At 41.4% G+C, this 21,376-nt stretch overlaps 1 protein-coding gene across 2 annotated transcripts in view; it reads left to right on the top strand.

Annotated features, from left to right (window-relative positions):
• Positions 1-1,182: 1,182 nt before the first annotated feature.
• The window catches only part of yrk (Yes-related kinase), a 35,887-nt gene continuing 15,693 nt past the window's right edge, over positions 1,183-21,376 (top strand). The window contains exons 1-4 of one of the 2 annotated variants that reach the window (XM_041809613.1): positions 1,183-1,499; positions 3,972-4,067; positions 16,892-16,935; positions 19,433-19,684. In XM_041809613.1, the coding sequence (XP_041665547.1) occupies positions 19,456-19,684 (229 nt within the window). In that variant the 5' untranslated portion in view covers positions 1,183-1,499; positions 3,972-4,067; positions 16,892-16,935; positions 19,433-19,455. The remainder of the gene's footprint in view (positions 1,500-3,971; positions 4,068-16,891; positions 16,936-19,432; positions 19,685-21,376) is intronic. The other variant, XM_041809612.1, reaches the window with a different exon arrangement.

A 21,376-nucleotide genomic window follows, 5' to 3' on the forward strand; every position in this document is an offset into this window, starting at 1 on the left:
TTTAACCAGAGTAACTGTACTTTTACTTGTGCCATACAGGGTGGGAAATCAGCACCCACCACCAGCCAAGTGGTGCTTTTAAACAGTGTTGGGTGTATTTCCTCAGTTTAACAGCCACTGGGGCAGATAAATAAGTAGCCTAACTTAAGAATACTTTTTTCATAGTAAATCACACAAATTAAAACCCCTTTTCTGCTTTTTCTCCTGACTTTATGAGCAAAGCTAAGCAGACCTTCATGCTCACTGCCCAAAGAAGCCCAACTCCTCCTCCTGTATCAGAGCTTCTGTTTAATGTTTACAGGTGGCTGTGTGCTGGGGTAGTTTGTTTCTATTATATGAGAGTAGTTCTCCTCTACAACTAGTATATTTTTGCTAAAAGGGCCTTGCAACCAATGTCTTATCTGTTGCAATTTCATGGTTCTTAAACAAAGCCTGAGTTTTGGCATGAGACTGCCGAAATCATGCACAAAATATTCAACTAAAGCAATTCTGACACTCATAATGCAGGAAAGTCTATGACTTTTCAGTCCTCCGTAAGAAGCACAGCAGACGTTTGCAAGGCTAATGCAGGACTAAGTTGTTGAAAATGAGCTGCAGTTTGGATCATTTGTGCACCAACTCTCTTATCAAATAGCCTATAGAGTTCTATGAGCCTTGATTATTATACTATACCTTATTAAATAAAATGCTGCTTGCTAAAATAAAGTGGCTGGTAAAAAGGTTTGTGGCTAACTGGTTTTTGAATCCACTTGCCACATTTGCAGGTGGACTAGAAAGTAAAATTCCAACCCTGGTGCAATTATAGTCGTGTACTTTTTCAACCTCTGGTGAATACGGCCCCAGATCTGTGGGCATTTTTACAGCGACTCGCCACAAGAGGGAGACAAAGACTTGAAGAAAAGTGAAATGGCGCCCCTCTTCTACTTGAAGGCTTCTCACCCAGGTGAATCTTTAACGGTACGTTTCCCCTCTATTTTAAGTCCCAGCATTACAGGTTCTTTCAATCATATTTTGATGACAGCTTACGAACATCTAGGTTCGTGTGTGACTTAATAACTGCATTAGACATTAACGCCGTGCCCACAGCAGAGAACTTCTTCACAGATATCACACATTACATTCAGTCTTCCTGTACTTCACACCACGCTGAACTTGACACATGCTGCCGCTTCTGGTCTTGCATGATAAAGCCGCAGGTCTGACTGAAAATGAGAAGTTATTATGCGAATGTAACTCTGCGATAATAGGCTGCAGCCGTCATTTTAACAGGTGCGCAAGAAGAGCTGTGAACAGAGTTGCTAACAGGCACTACTTCAGCAGTTCACCGCACGCGCGTTCCCATAGGGTGGACACCTCTTTGAGCGCGTGAAGCCCGCTCCACTCCTCAAACTTTCCGGACAAGGAGGCGCGCGCTCACTTCTCAGTAGTTCAGTGAGGTCTCGCGCCCAGCTGTCACTCCTTTTAGGATTCACCGGGATAACTGCGCACTTTTGAACCAGGTATGTCCGATCCGTTCACGACAACATGCTTTAATATGACTGTTTTGTTTCATGTCTTAATTTGAAGGCCTGCCTTGTTGTGTTAAAAAGACTTCAGAAACTCTAATTTGATGCCAGCAGGCAGCTTATCTAACATTCCTGTTGTTATATTTTTTTCTTTGATTGAACTTTGACACTGTTCTGTTTTGTTTGTATGGAGGAAGTTGTTCAAAGTTGCCAAATTTTCAAAAGAAAACTAAAAAATCTGACTGTAAAAAGACATAAAAGCAGATTACCACCTCCATTATAACAGCAACCCACCACCCAGGACCATTTGAACCTTCTGTGACCGATAAAAGTAGATAATGTGTAGTGTTTAAAATTGTGTAACATTGGACTTCTCATTGTTAAATAAAAGGAAGTTTGGGTAGTAGACTTTGAGAAGTTAATAAAGTGCGGACAGCAGTAGTTCCACTCAGACACCAGATAAATTAGGAAACCAAACAGCTCATATTGCATTATTCTAGAAAGAATGGGAAATTACCGGACCAGCCTGTGTCATCAGTCTTTGGAACCCTTTCCATGAAACATGTAATATACAAGGATTACAAATGTAAGACGTCAGCTGAGTTTGGTTGTATGTTTACTGCAAATTGGTCAAATTTCACGAAGCTGGATGTTAAACTTTCTTTTGAAGCAGCTCATTCCTTTAGACTGTGATTGATTCTAGTTCACACATACAGGAAACCAGTTTGAGGAAAAGGCAGGGCTGGAAGTTTCCTCACATATCCATGTATCTGAGGAGATTCTGCAGGCTGTATGTGGTTGGATTAGTGTCTGTGTTATTCTTTCATCACGACAGGCTGTGAACGGTCACATAGTCACACCTGTAGAGCTGTCCTGATACCGGAAGTTTAGACTAACATACTGTGCTTTCAGAAAGTATTCAGACCCCTTTACTTTTTTAATTTTGTTATGATACAGCCTGAGGCTACAGTCGAAATAAAAAATCTTCTCATTAATCTACACTCAGTACTGCATCATGAAAAAGTGAAAACACTAACATTCAGACCCTTAACAACAGCACAGTAAATTTAGCTCAGGTTCCTCCCATTTCACTTGACCTTTGCTGAGATGTTTCTACGCTTTGATTGGAATCCACCTGTGGTAAATTAAACTAATTGGACATTATTTGGAAAGGCACACACCTCTCTATAGAAGGCCTCACAGCTGACAGTGCATATCAGAGTAAAAACCAAACCATGAGGTCAAAGAAACTGCTTTAGAGCTCAGAGACAGGATTGTTGACAGGCACAGATCTGGGGAAGGCTAGAAAAATATTTCTGCTGAACTGAAGGTTTCTAAGAGCACAGCTCCATAATTCTCAAATGGAAGAAGTTTGGCACAACCAGGAATCTTCCAAGAGCTGATCACCCGGCCAAACTGAGCAATCGGGGAAGAGGCCTTTGTAAAGGCCTTGCACGAAGGAGAGGCTTTTGTCTAGCCACTCTGTCATAGAGCCCAGATCAGTGGAGGGCTGCAGCGATGGTTGTCCTCTCCACACAGGATCTCTGGAGCTCAGTCAGAGTGACCATTAGGTTTCTGGTCTCCTCTCTTACTAAGGCCCTTCTCCCCTGATTGCTTAGTTTGGCCAGGCACCCAGCTCTTGTAAGAGTCCTGGCTGTGCCAAACTTCTTCCATGTGTAATTCTACAGACCGCTGTGCTCTTGGGAACCTTCAGTGCAGCAGAAATGTTTCTGTAGCCTTCCCCAGATCTGTGCCTGTCAACAATCCTGTCTCTGAGCTCTTCAGGCAGTTCCTTTGACCTCATGGCTTGGTTTTTGCTCTATATGCATCATCAGCTGTGAGGCCTTCTATAGAGAGGTGAGGAGTCCACCGGTGGACTCCAGTCAAGGTACAGAAATGTACGAGTGTGATGCAGTGGGTCAATGTGATATTTCAGTTTTTTATGTTTTTATAAATTTGCAAAAATGTCTAAAATTCTGTTTTCACTTTGTCATGATGGGGCACTGAGTGTAGATTAATGAGAATAAAAATGTTTTTTTTTACTGTGGCATCAGGCTGCAGCATAACAAAATAGATAAAAATACTGATACAGCAGCAAAGGATTTCTTGTTTTAATCCCTATAAATGACAAGCAAACACCTGCACACTGTCAAAATTGTACATAAATGATGCCAATGTTTTATGGAAATGCTGATAACGTATTAATGCAATTAAGACGGTGTTCAGTTTCTCTCTTGTGGCAACTTTTAGTTAGATAAGACTGATGATCTGTAGTTTTTGTAAAGCTTTGATATGTGGGGGTACTATTGAAAACTCCAAAAATTGTGATTGTATTTTTTCATGTGCCGTTAAACAGATTTGATTGTTGAAAATGTGTCAACCTGACTGTAGTGAGACCTCTACCTACTGTTAAATAATCCTATCTTTGTTGGTTTCTCTCCACATTTCGTCTGTGAATGCATGAAGGCGTTTTCGTGGAATTTCGAGGGTGGATTTGAGGAAAAAGGCACCATCAGGCTGTCCAAGGCCGGACTTCATCATCACTTCCTGTTTCTTTACGAGGTCAGTTCCTGTCTTTAGCCGGGGGGTTAGGCAGGAAGGAAGGGGGCGTGGACATTTTTTAAGTGGGGGGGGTTACAAATGGACATTGTCATACAGCATTCCCGCAAACGGTGACAGTCAGATGTTTGATTTTAGCACTCCAGGACTGAGGGTTTCAGCTGAATCTGTCATTTCAAGCACAGAGTTTGAAGTTTTTAGCCACTGGCACAACTTGAGGAAGACTCTTCCTCTTGTTGGTCCCCTCTAAATAAAGCTCTCAATGATTAAAAAAAGAAGGGATTAGAGTATAATTTAACTTAAGCCATGTAAATGTTCACGTACCCCCCAATAAGCCAGCTCAGTCCCCTGTATCTGAAGGATGTGGTGACTTCATGTGGAAACAGGACGTCCCGATGACCGAGACACCTTACTTTTCCATTGCCCCCCCCCCCTCCAGTTGCTATCCCACTCTTTTCAGACAGTGCCTATGCTTCTGCTCTGTATGTGTGTATTTGGTGACAGCCTGCTTCCCATTGTCCTATCATTCCCGCTGCACTCACACTCTGCATCCTGTGGGGCTTCCTGCTAATGAGGGTGAGAAAAAGAAGAAGAAGGTAAGAAATAGACGCAGAAACATGAAGAGAAAGAGGAAGAGGAGCATCAGAGATAGTCTGAGAAGTGAATTTGTGTAAAAGCAGAAAACCCGACAGATTTGACTGTGAAAGTGTGTGTTGTTGTGTGTGTGTGTGTGTTGCCCGTGTCTCCGCTGGGAGCAGCTTATCTGCAGACCACTGTGCAGGAAAGGGTGTGTCACTTGGATTTGGATGTTTTCAGGCTTGCTGATGGAGGGTGAGGTTATTGTGATTTTACTTAAGAGCAGTGAATGCGTGCTTTTGCTTTATGGGTCAGAATTCATTTTCCTCCCTATATCCTGTGTACACGTTTGCTGCTGTAATATTTAACCAGATATTTAACTTTTAGCAATTTCCACTCCAAAATTAATGTTTTAGATACACACAAGACAACATTGATCAATAGCTATATGGACAAAAGTATTTGGCCTCCTGACCATTACAATACATGTACTTTAGTATGAAGTTGGCCCCTCTTTTGCAGCTATAACAGCATCCACTCTTCTTGGAAGGCTTGGTATGTGTTTCTGTGGGACTTTGTGCCCTTTTATTCTGTAGAGCATTTATGACTTATGTACTGATGTTGGGCCAGAAGGCCTGGCTCACAACCTCTCATCAAATCATGTCTCTAAAGTCCTTTCTTTGTGCACTGGGGCACAGTCATGTTGGAATAGAAAAGAGCCTTCCTCCCCTAAACTACTGCCACACAGTTGGAAGCATAGCATTGTCCAAAATATCTTGGTATACTGACGTGTTAAGATTGGCCTGCACTGGAGATCAGGGGCCTAGCTAAAATCCTTTAAAACAGCCCTATAGCATTACCTCTCCTCCACCAAACTTCACAGTTGGAACAATGCATTAAAGCAGGTAACGTTCTCCCAACGTCCAGCAAACCCAGACCCACCAATCTGACTGCTGAACAGAGAAGTGTGAATGGTCTTTCCACAGAACACGTTTCCACTGCTCCACAGTCCAGTGTCAGTGTTTCTGTGCTTTTCATCGCTCTATCTGATGCTTGCCATTGGACTTAGTGATGTGAGGCTTGCATGCAGCTCCTCGGCCACGGAAGCCTATTCTTGAAACGCCCGCTACACAGTTTTAGTGTTTACATTTATGACAGCGGTTCAGGACTCTTCAGCTATGGAATCAGAGTTTTGGCAACTTTTATGCACCATGCGCTTCTACACTTTGTGATTTAACATTATCTTTAACGTTGTGGCAAAGTTGCTGTTGTTTCTGAACTCTTCAGCTTTAATAATATTTCTTACAGGTGACTGTGGAAATCCAGCAGGGCTGAAATTTCATGAACTGTCTTATTGTAAAGGTGGCATCCATCACAGTACCACGCCTGAAGTCACTGAGCTCTTCAGAACGACCCATTTAATATCACAAATGTTTTTAAACAGAGACTGCATGGCTAGGTGATGTTTTATACAGCTGTAGGTCTGATTGAAACACCTGGATTCAATAATCAACAGGTGTGGCCAAATACTTTGTCCATATAGTGTATCTTAAAAAGAAGCCAGTATGGCATAGGGTTATATAGTGTATTTTTCATACAGTTTCATTGCTGTTCGTTGATTAACGACCACTCTTCTCTGGGGATGTGTGTCACCACCATGTCCTTTAAAGTGTTTAGATGTGTTTTTTATGTGTTCAGTTGTGTTTGTGTTTGCTGTTCAGTAATCCCTGCTGGGTTCTTTTGCTTATTTCACCAGCTGATTGTTGTTGTTTTTGATGTGAGACACATTTACACCATGAGTGAAGTTATCCACCGAGTTAGAGTTTCTGCTCGTGACTTTAGGTGATCTTAAAGGACCCATAGTGCATCAGTATTCCTCACCTTGCTCTGAGGTTGACTCTCTTATTGGTTCTTGCCAGAGGAGACCCACCTTACCACACATTTCAATACTTTTTACTTTAACTCGAGTAGATTTATAGTCCAGCACTTTGATTTTTACTTTTACTTAAGTAAAATATAACCAGAGTAACTGTACTTTTACTTGAGTACAATAGTTGTGTACTTTTTCCACAAAGGATGCACATTTATCTTTATAGGCAAAGCCTGAATAAAAGCTCAGTGAAAGGTTCCTATATGAAATGTTGAATGCAGGGTTATTTATGGAGTAAAACAGCCCATCTAATGTGTGATATTGGGCATTTTTTTGGCTATTATCCATATGGGGGCAGATGTAGGTTATATTTTACAACCAGAAAGAAAATATTATATCATCGTTCAAATATAAATATGCAAGGGGTACTGAATATAGCTTTCTTAACATAAACATTAGATTATTTTCAATGTTGTCATAAATTGTCAACCAGTCTCAGTTGGTCACTGTCTCCACAGAGCTGACAGCGATTTAAAATATGGAGTCAAAGGAAGCACTTTTAGGAAAGCCATGTGATAACACCATTTACAAACGACCCATATAACAGCATGCTGCAGTTGAATTTGGGCCATGTGTATGAATGAGAGTAATTTATAAAAAAGTTTTGTTCTAATATTTTTAGGACCTGTGCCAACCTCTGGGCATCCCTGCATATACACCAATGATTATATATCTAAAGCGATATTTTCCCATATCTGCCAAAAAGATGGTCATCAGAGAAATTTCTCTTGGTCTGATATCTGTATCCAACATCTCTACCTGAAAAAAAATATATTATAAGTGTGTAAAACCAATGCTACGGACAACTACTCCTGCTGAAAAGTGTCTGTAATTCTTAAATTTAATTCTCCTCCACTGCATTGCGGTGGATCCAGACTGGAAATTTGGTGCCAAACTATTTGCATGTCTTCAAAACACAGGGGTAGGAAGGAAAATTGATGTTTTTGTAAATTGGGAGAAAAACAACCCTTGAGAGTCTCTTGTGAAGAACACCACCACTGCATCTTTATATCTAATAAATAAGAAGTATTAGTGTGAGCTTTGAAAGGACCTGCTGTTAGAGACCCACTCATCACAAACCACACTTCTCCTCACCAGCGGAAGCTACTTCTGCTTTAGACTTTTCTAATTACAGTATTTCTTCTGTCTGCAAGCTGCTATAAAAATCTACTGTGAGAGCCCCATCAGTGAAGTTTAATTTCACAGCAGCAAACAAAAGAAGTACTCGTACCTCTGTGGAGTGAAGATGATTGAAAAGTGGTTGTTCTGGAGGTAAACTGTGACAGGAGAAGAACTGTAATGTTTGCTGCATCATAGAGAAGCAATGACAATGCTGTTTGTTGTTGAACTCTACAGTATGCAGGTTTTGCAGCTGGTAGTGGAGGGATAAACTGTTACGAACTGGACTATCTTTCACACACCGAGGCCAGCCGTAGCTCCATCAGTTTATGCTTTACCAACATTCAAGGCGCTGGACCAGATATACGCTATATAGACAAAAGTATTCAACCACCTTACCATTACACCAACAGGGACTGCAATAACATTCTGTTCAAACACTTTAATATGGAGTCGCCCCCCTTTTGCAGCTATAACAGCCTCCGCTCTTCTTGGGAGGCTTTCCACAAGATTTTATAGTGTTTCTGTGGGAATTTGTGCCCATTCATTTTGTAGAGCATTCATAAGTTCAGGCACTGATATTGGAGGAGAAGGCCTGGCTCATAATCTGTCACCAGTTCATCCCAAAGGTGCTCGATGGGGTTGAGGTCAGGGCTTTTTGCAGGCCAGTCAAGCTCTTCCACACTGAAATCATCAAACCATGTCTTTATAGTTCTTGCTTTGTGCACTGGAGCACAGTCATGTTGGAATAGGAAAGAGCCTTCCTTGAACTGTTGCCACACGGTTGGAAGCATAGCATTGTCCAAAATGTCTTGGTATTATGAAGCATAAAGATCAGCCTTCACTGGAGATCAGGGGTCTAGCCCAAACCCTGAAAAACAGCCCCATATCATTATCCCTCCTCCACCAAACTTGACAGTTGGCACAATGCAGTCAGGCAGGTAACCTCCCCCCGACATCTGCCAAACTCCGACTCACCTATCTGACTGCCAAACAGAGAAGTGTGATTAGTTGCTCCACAGAACACACCTCCACTGCTCCACAGTCCAGCGTAGATGTGCTTTTCATCACTCTTTCTGATGACTAGCATTCGACTGATGTGAGGCTTGCGTGCAGCTGCTCGGCCATGGAAGCCCACTCATGAAGCTCCTCCTGCACAGTTTTTGTATTCAGAAGTCTTCAGATGTGGAACCAGAAGAGAGTTGGTGATTTTCAGGCAGCATGTGCCTTAGCAGTCGTTGACCCTGCTTTGTGCTCTGCCTTCTGCTTCTGCTGAGTTGCTGTTGTTCCTGAACGCTTCCACTTTTTAATAATATCTCTTACAGTTGACAGTGGAATATGCAACAGGGATGAAATTTCACCAACCATCTTATTGCAAAGGCGGCATCCATCACAGTACCACACTTTAAGTCACCGAGCTCTTCAGAACCACCCATTTAGGATTACAGATGTTTGCCCCCCCGAACAGGTGTGGCCAAATACTTTTGTCTATATAGTACTTTTACATTCAGTTTCATTGCTGTGGATTAATGGCTAAAACTTGGCTAGTTTAAATATTTGGTTTAGAGTGGACTTTACACCACAACTTAAGACAGAACTCAGGCGTAATTGGTGCCACAAGACACTAACTTTCCAGACAGTTTGGTCCTGAAATTCTCCAAAACTCTTTCATGCATGAACCTCACAGAGGAAAAACTCTCAGTTGAAAATACTACAGTCAGTGAGAGTGGGCTTCTGGGTAGCGCATATAGGAGGAGGAGGGGTCGCCTGAACACTGCTAAAACTCTCGTCTAGTTTCTGGTCAGAAATATTTGACTGTGAGCCACACTCACTTGTCCAGTCTGTAAAGTTCTTTATTTTAGATATAAACTGTTGCATTGCTTGTAATAAATACAAATATCTGCCTTTACAGCAATTAGATTTTTCTTGAATGCCTTGAAATAAGATGAACTAATTCAGACATAAGTTATTTACAGAACACAAGGAGATATTTTAGGTATTACAAGCAATGCGCGCCTTATTTTTGTGTCCTGCATCTTGAAATATGATTTTTAACTACACTTGTGAGTTGAATTTGGCTTGTAAGTGCAATTAATTTATTTATTTTTTACCAGAAATAAGAGAGTACAAAGAAGTTCAAGCACTTAGATTAAAGTTTTCACATGCAACAGTGACTGTTTCTGGGTTAATATCAATATGAATGAAGGCTCCAAGCATGCTTAGGTTAATCTTGTAGAGACACAAGCCTTTTTTTTGTTTTAATCTTGACAATTATAGCTTACAGCTCACAAAAATCTAAAATCAACTATCTCTAAGTGCTAGAATATTGTGGAAAAGTCCAGCAAGCAAAGGTTTCCTTGGTATTCATTCTCTCACTCTGGTTCAGTCCACACAACCACAATCATGGAGAAAAATGCTGGCTGGACTAATGTCCAGAAGATGATCACTGACACAATTCACAAGGAGGGTAAGCCACAGAAGGTCATGGCGGGAAGGTCAAGCTGTTCTCAGAGGCTGTATCAAAGAATATTCATGGAAAGTTGACTGAGGGGAAACGTGTGGTAAGAAAAGGAGCACAAGCATCAGGGATGAGCTCAGCCTTCAGAGGATTGTCAAATAAAGCAGATTCAAGAACTTAGGGGAGCTTCACAAGGACTGAGTCTGGAGTCAGTGGATCAAGAGCCACCACACAGACCGGTCCAGGAAATGGACTACAAGTGTGTTCTTAGTGTGGAGCCAATCTTGAACCCCAAGCAACATCATAAGTGGCTCACCTGGGCAAAGGGGAAATGAACTGGACCATTGTGGTCTCAGTGGTCCAAGGTCCTGTTCTCAGATGAAACAAAATTTTGAATTCCCTGTGGGAATCAAGGTCCCAGAGGTTGGAGGAGGATCAGAGAGGCCCAGAATCCTTTAGGTCTTAAAGTCCAGTGTTTCCAGTCTCCACAGTCAGTGATGGTTTGAGGTGCCATGTGGGGTGCTGCTGTTGGTTCATTAGTCTTTATCAAGTCCAGAGTCAACACTGTCAGCCGTCTACCAGGAGATTTTAGAGACCTTCATGCTTCCATCTGCTGTGAAGCTTTATGGAGATTCTGATTTCCTTCTTCACCTGACCACAGTGAAGCCAAAACTACCAGAAACTGGTTTAACGTTCATCATATTGGCACTGTGAACCCCATAGAGAATCTCTGGGAAATGTCAAGAGGAAGCTGAGAGACACCAGATTCAACAATCCAGGCGAGCTGAAGGCTGCTATCAGACCAACCTGGGCTTCATAACACCCTAGCAGTGCCACAGACTGATCGCCTCCATGACTCATAGATGCAGGAATTCATGAAAAAGGAGCTCAGACTAAGTACTGACTGATAATGAATAGAAATGTCGAGATAGTTGACATTTCTGTATCATGAATCTTCTTTGATTGGTGTTTTATGATGTGACAGCCTTCCCTTTCAGCAGTGACCTTCTGTGGCTTACCCTCCTTGAGAAGAGTGTCAGTGATTTTCTTTTAGAGTTTGGTTCAGTCAGCAGTGAGGTAGTGGATTTTTGTGAGCTGTAGGCCGTTATCATCATGATTAAAACAAAAATTGTCATGAATTATTTCTCTTTGCTTGAGATAAATGTGTGGAAGTTTAACTTTTTTGAAGTAAATCAGAGGAACAAAATGAACTTTTTCATTATATTCTGATTTTTACGCCGCTCTAGTTGAGAGGAATATATCTGGATAAATTTGGGTCGATTGGATTCTGACATTTGTGTCCATGCTCCACTTTTTGATGGTTTCATAAACCATTCAGGAGTCCAAAAAAAGGAGTTTAAAGGCCTTTAAATGAGCCTTCCACATCACTTATTTGTTGGCTGATTAATTCCTAAATTAATAAATGAATTGTTCTACCTTAAGACACAGAAACTCTTCCAAAATTGGTTGTCAATTTCTTTGCACCTCATTCACTCTTGGTGTCAAAAGCAATGAGGCACGCAAACTATTTTCAAAATAACTCCGGTGTCAAGTTTTTTTTTGGTCACCTGCAAACATTGGGAGCAGCAGTGTGCAACCCAATAAACCAGCTGTTCCTACCACAAACACTCTTTGCTCAGAGCTTAAGATCTCTTTGAGTGATTATGAGATAAACTTACCAGAAAATAACATACGAATGCATGCATGTGAGAGCACGGTGGCCTGTTTTTGCTGCACATGCATGCTTGATCGGTGAAGCCTTTGTCCAGTGGGCCGTGTGCTCCCCTGCTGTATGTGTGACTTTCTGTTTTCATCAAAGAGTTTCCCCTTTTTTCTTTAAACACCTCATATTACTCAGAATTATCAGGTGGCATTTATGAATAACTACAGGCTTTGTGTGTGTGTGTGTGTGTGTGTGTGTGTGTGTGTGTGTGTGGAGAGAGGAAGAGAGCGAGAAAATTTGGTCAACAGGAACCCCGGCTGAGAACAATGACTGTCCGGTAAACAGTGCTCTGTGTGTGAGTGTGTGATCTTACTGCAAGTGTCTGTGGTCATCTTTAAAAGAGAAGAAGAAGAGAGAAACATCAGAGGAGACATGGAAGGAGGGCGGCCCCGTCTTCTTCTTCTCTCTGAAATAAAAGTAGGTTAGATGTGGATATGAAAGGTTATAGTTGGAGGGTGTGGGCACACAGGAGAATAACAGAGGAAGATGTGTGTGTGTTTGTGACTCTGCAGCTGCTTGTTGTGTGAGTGTGTGTCCCGAGTTTCCAGGAAAAGGGGGGAGTCATCAGAGGGGTGGACAGGAAGCTCAAACAGGGCTAACTTCCTTTAGCTCTCCTGATGGCCAACCTGATAGTGACTGTGTATGTGCGTGCTTGTGCCAAAGTCACATTTTTGCATATTTTGACTCTGCTGGTCGTAGCCTGTAATACATTTTGTTGCTTTAAAGGCTGAGAGGAATTTGTGATGTGGATGGGACCAATCTAGCGTCATCCCCCCTGGGAGTTCCTGTGTGCTTCTTTATTATGAAACTGTATTGGTTAGTTGGGTTTTGTGGTCGCTCCCTGGTGTAACCTGTATTGTTCTTCCTGTGTGGGACTTCCTTCACATTCAGGAGGTGGAGGGGCTGGAGCCTGGAATTTAGATGGCTTGAAAGGTTGCCAGTTTGAACTCTAAGACCACTTTTCTCTCTGTAAAGAGCTGATTTTTGCACACCTGCTGAGCTATTGTCCTACATACCTCAGATAAATATTCAGTTTTTTCCAGTTTTGCTGAGTTGAACTAAAGTTTAAAGCTGCTGTGAGGAAAATACAGTTTATGTAGATTTTGGTGCCCCCTGTTGAAAAAAAAACAGTACCTTATCTGTTTCTTTTTTTTTTTGTTGCATCCAAAGAATCATTACATCAAGGGATGAACCAGTGTGTGGTGTGAACTCATCAAACCATGTCATTATAGTCCTTGTTTTGTGCACTGGGGCACAGTCATGATGGAATAGAAAAAGGACCCTCCCAAAACTGTTGCCACTCCGTTGGAAGCATAGCATTGTCCAAAATATCTCAGTATGCTGAAGCATTAAGATTGGCCTACACTGGAGATAAGAGGCCTGACCCAAGCCCTGAAAAACAGTCCCATGCCATTATCCCTCCTCAAGGTAATGATCTCCCAGCATCTTTCAAACCCAGACTCACCGTCTGATTGCCAAACAGAGAAGCGTTATTCATCACTGCACAGGGCAAATTTGCTTGAAGTCACTGAGCTCTTCAGAACGACCCATTCAGGATCACAGATGTTTGTAAATAGAGACTGCACGGCTAGGTGATGATTTTAGACACCTTTGACAATGGGTCTGATTGAGACACATTGATTCAATAATCAACAGATGTGGCCAAATACTTTTGTCCATGTGATGTATCTCAAAAAGATGCCAGTAGGACAGAAGGATTAAAAAAAAATAAAATAAAAAAAAAGGAAATGTGTGCAACTTCTTGACGTAAGAGGCTCAAACAATATTCATTTACTGGCAGTGCATCAGAGACTAAGAATAAAGTAAATGTGTCACCAGTGACTGTCCTCAGTAGGAAAACATGGGGATGGCACCGACGTGCTTTGGGCAGCATTTCAGTCCAGTAGGTGTCAGATGTGTTGGTACTTGTACCATGTTGGTGCTGGATCTCAACAAATAAAAGTTGCAACATGTCTAGGGTGTAAACAAGCCACAAGGGAGCTTATATTATATATATTTATTTTGATCTGATAATGAGTACATTTTGGCTGCTTTCTTGAGATCTTGACCTATTTATCACCTTTTCTTTAAAAAAAACTACATTTCCCATTATAACATGTTAGTTTTTTTTAAATCTTCAACTATGAAACTAAAAAGACAACCAAAACATCGAAGTCAGGATCAGGAACCCAACCAGTGACCAGAGACTTCAGACTTTAGCTTCTGTACATGCGACTGAGCTTAACCATGGCCCTGATTCATGGTCAAACATGAGAAAAAATGTCCTCATTCTGGAAGTCCTGCTCTTTCTTTGGGAAAGATTGGCTCCATGCAGACTGCTATTAGCAATTTAAATTCATCCAGCTGCATAGCTTAGAAGGAAGTGGCCAGAAAACATTAGTATCAGAATGAATCAGATAGTGTATCTCTAACTGTTCCCAAGGTAGTGAAACAAAGAAGAGCTGCCAGTGACCTTGTGGTTATGTCTGTCACCCATGACCTAGAGTACAGGTGCCAAATTCCAATCTTTCAAGAAAAGCCTCCATAATTTTCACATGGAAGAAGTTTGGCACAAGCAGGACTCTTCCTAAAGCTGGTTGCCTGGCCAAACTGAGCAACTGGGGAAGAAGGGCCTTAGTAAGAGAGGGGACCAAGAACCTGATGGTCCCTCTGACTGAGCTCCAGAGATCCTATGAGGAGATGGGACAAAGTTCCAGGAGGACAACCATCGTTGTAGTCCTCCACTGATCTGGGCTTTATGGCAGAGGGGTTAGATGGAAGTCGACTTGGAGTTTGCAAAAAAGCACCTGAAGGACTCTCAGACTGAGATATAAGATTCTCTGGTCTGATGAAACCAAGACTGAACTGTTTGGCCTCAATTCTAAATCTGGAGTAAACCAGGCACTACCCATTAGCTGCCCAGTACCATCCCACCAGTGAAGCATGGAGGTGGCAGCATCATGCTGTGGGGGTGATTTTTAATAGCAGGGACCAGGAGACTGGTCAAGGAGGGAAAGGTGAATGAAGCAAAGTGAAAACCTGTTCCGCTGTCTCGGGTCCTCAGACTGGGCCGAAGGTTCACCTTCCAACATGACTGGAGCAAGATAACACAGGAGTGGACAAAACCTAGGGACAACTCTGTGACTGTCCTAGAGGGGCCCAGCCAGAGCCCCGACTTGAACCCTATCAACATCTCTGGAGAATCCTAAAAATGGCTGTCCACGAACCGTCTATGTCCAACCTGATTGTTCTAGAGGGATTTGCAAAGAAGAATGGTGAAAAATGTCTCCTGATCCAGGTGTGCAAAGCTTGTTGCGTCATATTCAAAGAGACTGGAGGCTGAAATTAGTTGTTGCAAAGGGTCTTAATACTACAGAAGCCCATTTCTGCCGCTTAAAAAAGAAAAATGTGGAAGTTGGGCAATTAAAAAGAAGTTAATCTTATGTCATAATTATGAAAAAAAAAATCAACATTCTGAAATAAAAGTCGAAGTCATGAGATAAAAAGTCATGACTTTTTAATCTCATAATTCTGACTTCTCTCACAATTTTCACTTTTTATCTCATAATTTCAACTTTTTATCTCACAATTTTGATTTTAATCTTATAATTTCAAACTTTTTATCTCATAATTATGAGAAAAAGTCAAAGCTATGAGATTAAAATGTCATGACTTTTCAACTCACAATTTTGACATTTATCTCATAATTTACAATTTTATCTTATAATTTTGACTTTTTATCTCATAATTATGGCCTTCTAACTCATAATTTTGACTTTTTATCTCATCATTTTGACTTTTTATCTCATATTTATGACTCAGGATTTATTTTGTTCAAGAGTTGTCTTACTTTCACATCACTTTCACTTTCTTTTTTACTTGGGGAAAATGGGCTTTCATAGAATACATATGTTAATGTGATATTTTAGTTTTTTATCTTTAAAAGATAAGCAAAAATGTCTAATATTCTGTTTTCACTTGTCATGATGGTACTGAGTGTAGATTAATGAGAGAAAAAAATGAATTTCAATGACTGTAGCATAAGGCTGCAACATAATTATTCTTCCTGAAGGCTGCTAATTCTGGAGATTTCTGATGGCAAAATGATGCATTGTACATGAGCTGTGAGCTTTAAAGGTGCCCGTAAGGGCACTGATGGCCTACCAGGTTATATGTTTGAGGCTGGCCCATGGCTCCTTTCTTGCATGTCATTCCCCTCTCTCCTCCCTGTTTAGCCACTGCCCTCCTCTATAATCCTAAATAAATCTTTAAGGTGCAGGTAGGTGGACTTTCTGACAGTAAGCCTTGCTAAGCAATGCAACTTCATCCACAAACTTTTAGATTTCCCAGTATGCTTTTGTTTAAAGTTTGGTGTGTAAGATAAACTCCTGACTTGAGCAGCAGGCCTTCCTGATCAAATATAATTGAAAAAAAGTCCCTCATGTTAATGACTACATGCAGATGTCCGTGCACACAGCTAGGTTGTTTGAGAGTGCTCTCTGTATGTTATTTCCTCCTGATCCTGGCACAGGCTTTTGCTTTGTCAACACATGCTCATTTAACACAATGCAGCCTGCTCAGAACTGGAAGTCAGGGTAAGCGACATGAACACTGTGAAACACAGAGACATGCCTGCATGTGTCAGTTTAATGATGACATTTTTAAGGTTGATTTCACCACAACGCGGCTCATACATGCACGCTCACACGCACACGGCTCTTGACCAAAATGACTGAGGACTCTCTTGAAACTGCACAGCGAAAAGGGAAGTGGCTAACCTCACATCTCTCTTTGCCTTTCCCTATCTCGAGCTGTCTCTGTTTCTTTTTTCTGACTTCTCTGTCTCCTCTTGTCTCCTTTCACACATCTTTTTATTCACGCTTTACCGCCCCTGAGCCTTTTCTCTCACACCCTCTATCACCTTCTCTGTCTCTGCTCCTCTGCCACTCACCCTCCCCTGCCCCGCTCTCCCGTCCCGGCCCTCGTCACTCACATCCTCCTTCTTTTTTTTTTTTTTGCAGTGGCGATGGTGATTGACAGATGATCTGACAGAGGAAGACATCAGGTGAGGTGAAAGTTAACTTCTACCTCCTGTAGACTCCGCCGCCCCCTCCTACCCCTCCTCTGTTGAGGGAAGTGAGGTTTTACATTTAGTCTGTAACCTCTGTCTTCACAGCTCAGCTCCTCATACTCTGGTGTTTCTCTTTTGACTGGTGTCACCCCCTCTACATGTTTGCAGTGTTACTTTCACTTTCTACCAGGCTGCATTTTAGAGAAATAAGGGGGAATCCTAACTTACAATAAAACTATATTTAATCTTTTTCTGTTGTTAGACACTTTAAAACTCCTGTACATTTTAATGTCTTTTTTTAAGTAAAGGGACTATTAAATTTAATAAATGGGTATTTACAGGAATGAGAGGGGGTTTACACAGATTTATGCATCACTCTGGTACAGTTTAACATGAAAACTTCTGTTAGCATTCCCCTGTGATCGGTGTTGCTTTCCACAGTTTGAAGAAGCCCCGATGATGATGTCAGAGTGATGTCATCAGCGTTATCTAGGGATGCATTTATTGAGTTTGGAAGGTGAAGCTCTAAATTAGTGGGAATTGTGTAAGGACGGTCTACACCAGGGCCTGAGAGGGACTCGTCTTCAGCCATGGAGTTTCATAGCTCAGACCAGGCCACTTTAGTTCACAACCTTTTACTGCGGATATATAATTGTGGATTAAGTGTACTCTTTATAATAACTAGAGCCCTGCATCCCGCTGGATTTCTGCCCGCTCCCCTAGCCCCCCCATGCCAAAAAAAGCAGCTGGTGGTACCAGACTGATTTCAATCCTGGTCATGGCTAAGTAAAAGCAATGTCAAAGTAATATTTTTCAACCTTATTTGTATATTAGAGCTGTCAAGGGATACATTTTTTTTTAATCATGATTAAACGCACAACTTCCATAGTTAACTCAAGATTAATTGCAAATTAATTGTGCCATTTTTTTATGTGTTTTAAATGTACCATGCAGGAATATTTCTCAAATTTAAATACCTGTAAGCCTACACTGTGTGATTTTTGTCCGATTTAGCCAGCTGGATCAGGTGTTGTTTGTTGTGCTGTGTACATGGGCATACGGTGACTAACCACGGCCTGACTACGACCCGAAGAGCTGCTCCCAACTGGTCCGATGGCTTTCTGGCATGTTTGATGTTTTGGTTGTACCACTCCAGACACTTCACAGTGAGGGCAGAAATGGGAGCAGAATTAACAACTTTTGGGTATTGTTTTACTTTGAAAACTGTCAGACAACATCCTAAATTACCACGACAATGACTTTCTGATGCCGTCTCACCCCCACTATGATCTAGAAATACGCAAGCAGGAAATATTCCTACCTGCAGACCTGCAGCTGACACGGATGGTGATGCTGTTTGTGTGTGCTGGATGGAGAGAGAAAACGGGAGAGAGAGAGGATAAGACTAGAAACACATCACCCTCCATCCGTCCCGACTTCACTTGTACAGTGTGAGCACATAAATCATACGCAATGGTTGTGCGTCTAAGCGATTCAGACGCACAGTATGAGATGACATTCTGCCACGACTGTCGTATGGTCGGCCTGAAATCGCACAGTGTACACCTGGCTTTAACAACACATGAGTGGACAAAAATTCTTTCTTTATGTAAATGTTTGTTTATGGCAACAGCCCAAACAATGCTAGATAATGCCCAAAAATTTCTCTAGATTAATCTCAAAGAATCTGAATGCTTCAAAAAATATTGCTGAGAGCATAACATGGTAAACTCAATACCACAATGTAGTGTCCAACTTCAAACTTCTAGAAGTTAACTCCTCTGTGTTTCTCAGCAGCTTAACACAGAACAACATGCATCATAAAGTACATGGTCAGTTAAGTTTTAAAGCCCCGCCTTATGACTACAAAGTTTTAGTGCATGCACTTTGCTTTGAGGAAGACATCCTTGGTGCCTCCCTTCGGAGGTCTTCCAGGCACATACAGCTGTGAGGAGACCTCAGGGAAGACCCAGATTGGCTGGAGGGATTATATATCCTGTCTGGTCTGGCAACGCCTCAGGATCCCCCTAGAAGGAGTTGGAAGAAGTGACAAAAAGACAAAAGAAGAGTCGCTGGGTAGAGGGGTATCTGGGCTGACTTGCTCAGCCACCGCAACCTGGCACCGGATAAGCAGAAGAGGATGGATGGGTCTAAGGACAGTTTAATAAAGTTGCATTGTGGGAAATGTCGGCTTTTAGAGGCATGACTCATTTTATGGATAAAAGGCAGTCAATAAGCCTCTACTGCTTGTTATTCATCCAGTGTTACTGGTAAAATTAATCCACTGGGGTTAACTTTTGCAGAAGTTCTCATTTGTTTCTTCCTGTAATGGTCATTTCCATTACAACCAACCTTTGTCATCTTTGAACAAACGTCTTTCTCCTCTGTTCTGTCTAAAGCAGCACCATGCAGAAATCAAGGGAGGAAAAACAGATGTGAACACATCAAAATAACCGTTACTCCGTGCCTCTAACTCTGTCTCTTTTCACAGACGCCATCTCCGTGCTGGTTATTATGGGGTGTGTCTGTTGCAAGCAGAAAAAGTCCGCCAAAGAAGCAGCAGCAACATCAGCAGCAGCAGACATTGCAGATCTGTCTCCTAGCAACGCAGATGGAGGTTCGTCCACGGCCTTGACTCAGGGCCGCTACTGCCCCGACCCCACTCAGTCCATCCCAGACTTCAACAAGGGCTTCTCCTCCAGCGCCATCTTCCCCAACGCCAACACACACCAGCGGCTCGGAGGTAAGACTGTGGTTTTCTAACAACATAGAGGACAGTAGGAGAACTCCACCCTGTTGGTGACATTTGTTCCTCTTACAAGAGTTTCTCATCCTTTCCTCTGGCATTAGTGTCTGAAATGTAAGATAAAGAGAGTTATTCAAACACGTGCAGTGAAGAAAACCTTACCCTGTACATTCATAGAGACGGAGAATAGATTTTTCTCTCATCTCCCTCTGGCCTTGAAGAAAACTCCTTCAGTGCATTTTTATTATAAAAGAAGAACTTTAAAATACTTCAAGCCAGAAAGCAACTTAAAAATCCGACTTTTAGATGTCAGAAAGATTCTTCTGTCTCATATCAACACATCTTTCAAAGTAACAGCCTTCAGTGTACAGAACACTCCATGTTTTCTCAATGAGACGCAATAAAGGAACAGTACAACTAAAATTAGCTCTATCAGAGGGAATGAATTAATATTAGAAGACTAAAGTTTGTTCTCATCCCTGTGCTTGAATTATGTTTGAAGTGCTCTAGCATAAAAAGTACTTCGTTTATCACAGTTAAATTATATGAAGTGTGAATTGTAGTATATTCAGTATAACGTTTCTTTTAGATCTTTTATGAATACCATCTATAGTTCCATAGCTCTTTGTTGTGATAGGCCTGCCCACAGAATTGTCTGAGTCCCTGAAAAACCCAGACAATGGGCCCTCATCAGTTATGATTTATTGATGATATAAAAGCATGTGTGTTGGATCAGTAGCATTGCTGGCTAGCAGTCCTGGCGAACTGTTACTTCATTTTGGAGCTGAAAAGTGTGTAAGCAACTATGACATTATTTATTTATGTAATTTTGAACCTCTTTGTCTCCACCCATTAATGTCAGTTTTTTCCAGTTAAATCTATTTTTGCCACCTTTAGCCAATTATTGCCACTTTCTGAACTGTTTTATTACTTTATCCTGCAATATTTGTTGCTGCTTTTTGCTAGCCTATACCATTTTTACCTCTTTACTTTTTTGCACTTTTTGCCTGTTTTTTGCATTTTTTTAATCCATTTTGCCAATGTTGAACTCCTTTTTACCATTTTTTGACCAATTTTTGCCCCAGTTTTACTGTTTTGTAACCCCTTTTACCCCTCTTTTCCCCATTTTTGCCTCTTCAACCAATGTTTGTCATTTTTTTACATTTTCACCAAATTCTCCATCAATTTTTCAACGTTTTTTGTTGTTGTAACCTATTTTTGCCACTTTTTCACAGTTTTTGTCACCTTTGCCCTCTTTTGAACCCTTTTTCACCAGTATTTCCACCCATTTCCCCCCTTTTTGCATTTATATAACCTATTTTTTTCCACCTTTTTCCATTTTGCATCTTTGCATCCATTTTGCCAATGTTGAACTCCTTTTTACCATTTTAACTAATTTTTGTCTCCTTTTGCATTTTTTTGTGACAATTTTTTGCCCCTTTTGCTATTTTGTTACCCATTAACCCCCTCTATTGCAGTTTTGTAACCTATTTTTGCCACTCTTTTTTTCCATTAGTGCCCATTTTTCCCCTTGAAAGCCTTTTTTGCTACTAATATTACATGTTTTTCTGCCCATTTTCCCTCTTTTTTGCATTTTTGTAACGCATTCTTCCTCTCTTTATCCCTCTTTCACCACTTTTGTTGCCATTTTTTTGCCAATCTTCTGTTAGTATTGAATTATTTTCCCTG

This window comes from Cheilinus undulatus, linkage group 16, assembly GCF_018320785.1.
Source record: "Cheilinus undulatus linkage group 16, ASM1832078v1, whole genome shotgun sequence".
Lineage (NCBI taxonomy): Eukaryota > Metazoa > Chordata > Actinopteri > Labriformes > Labridae > Cheilinus > Cheilinus undulatus.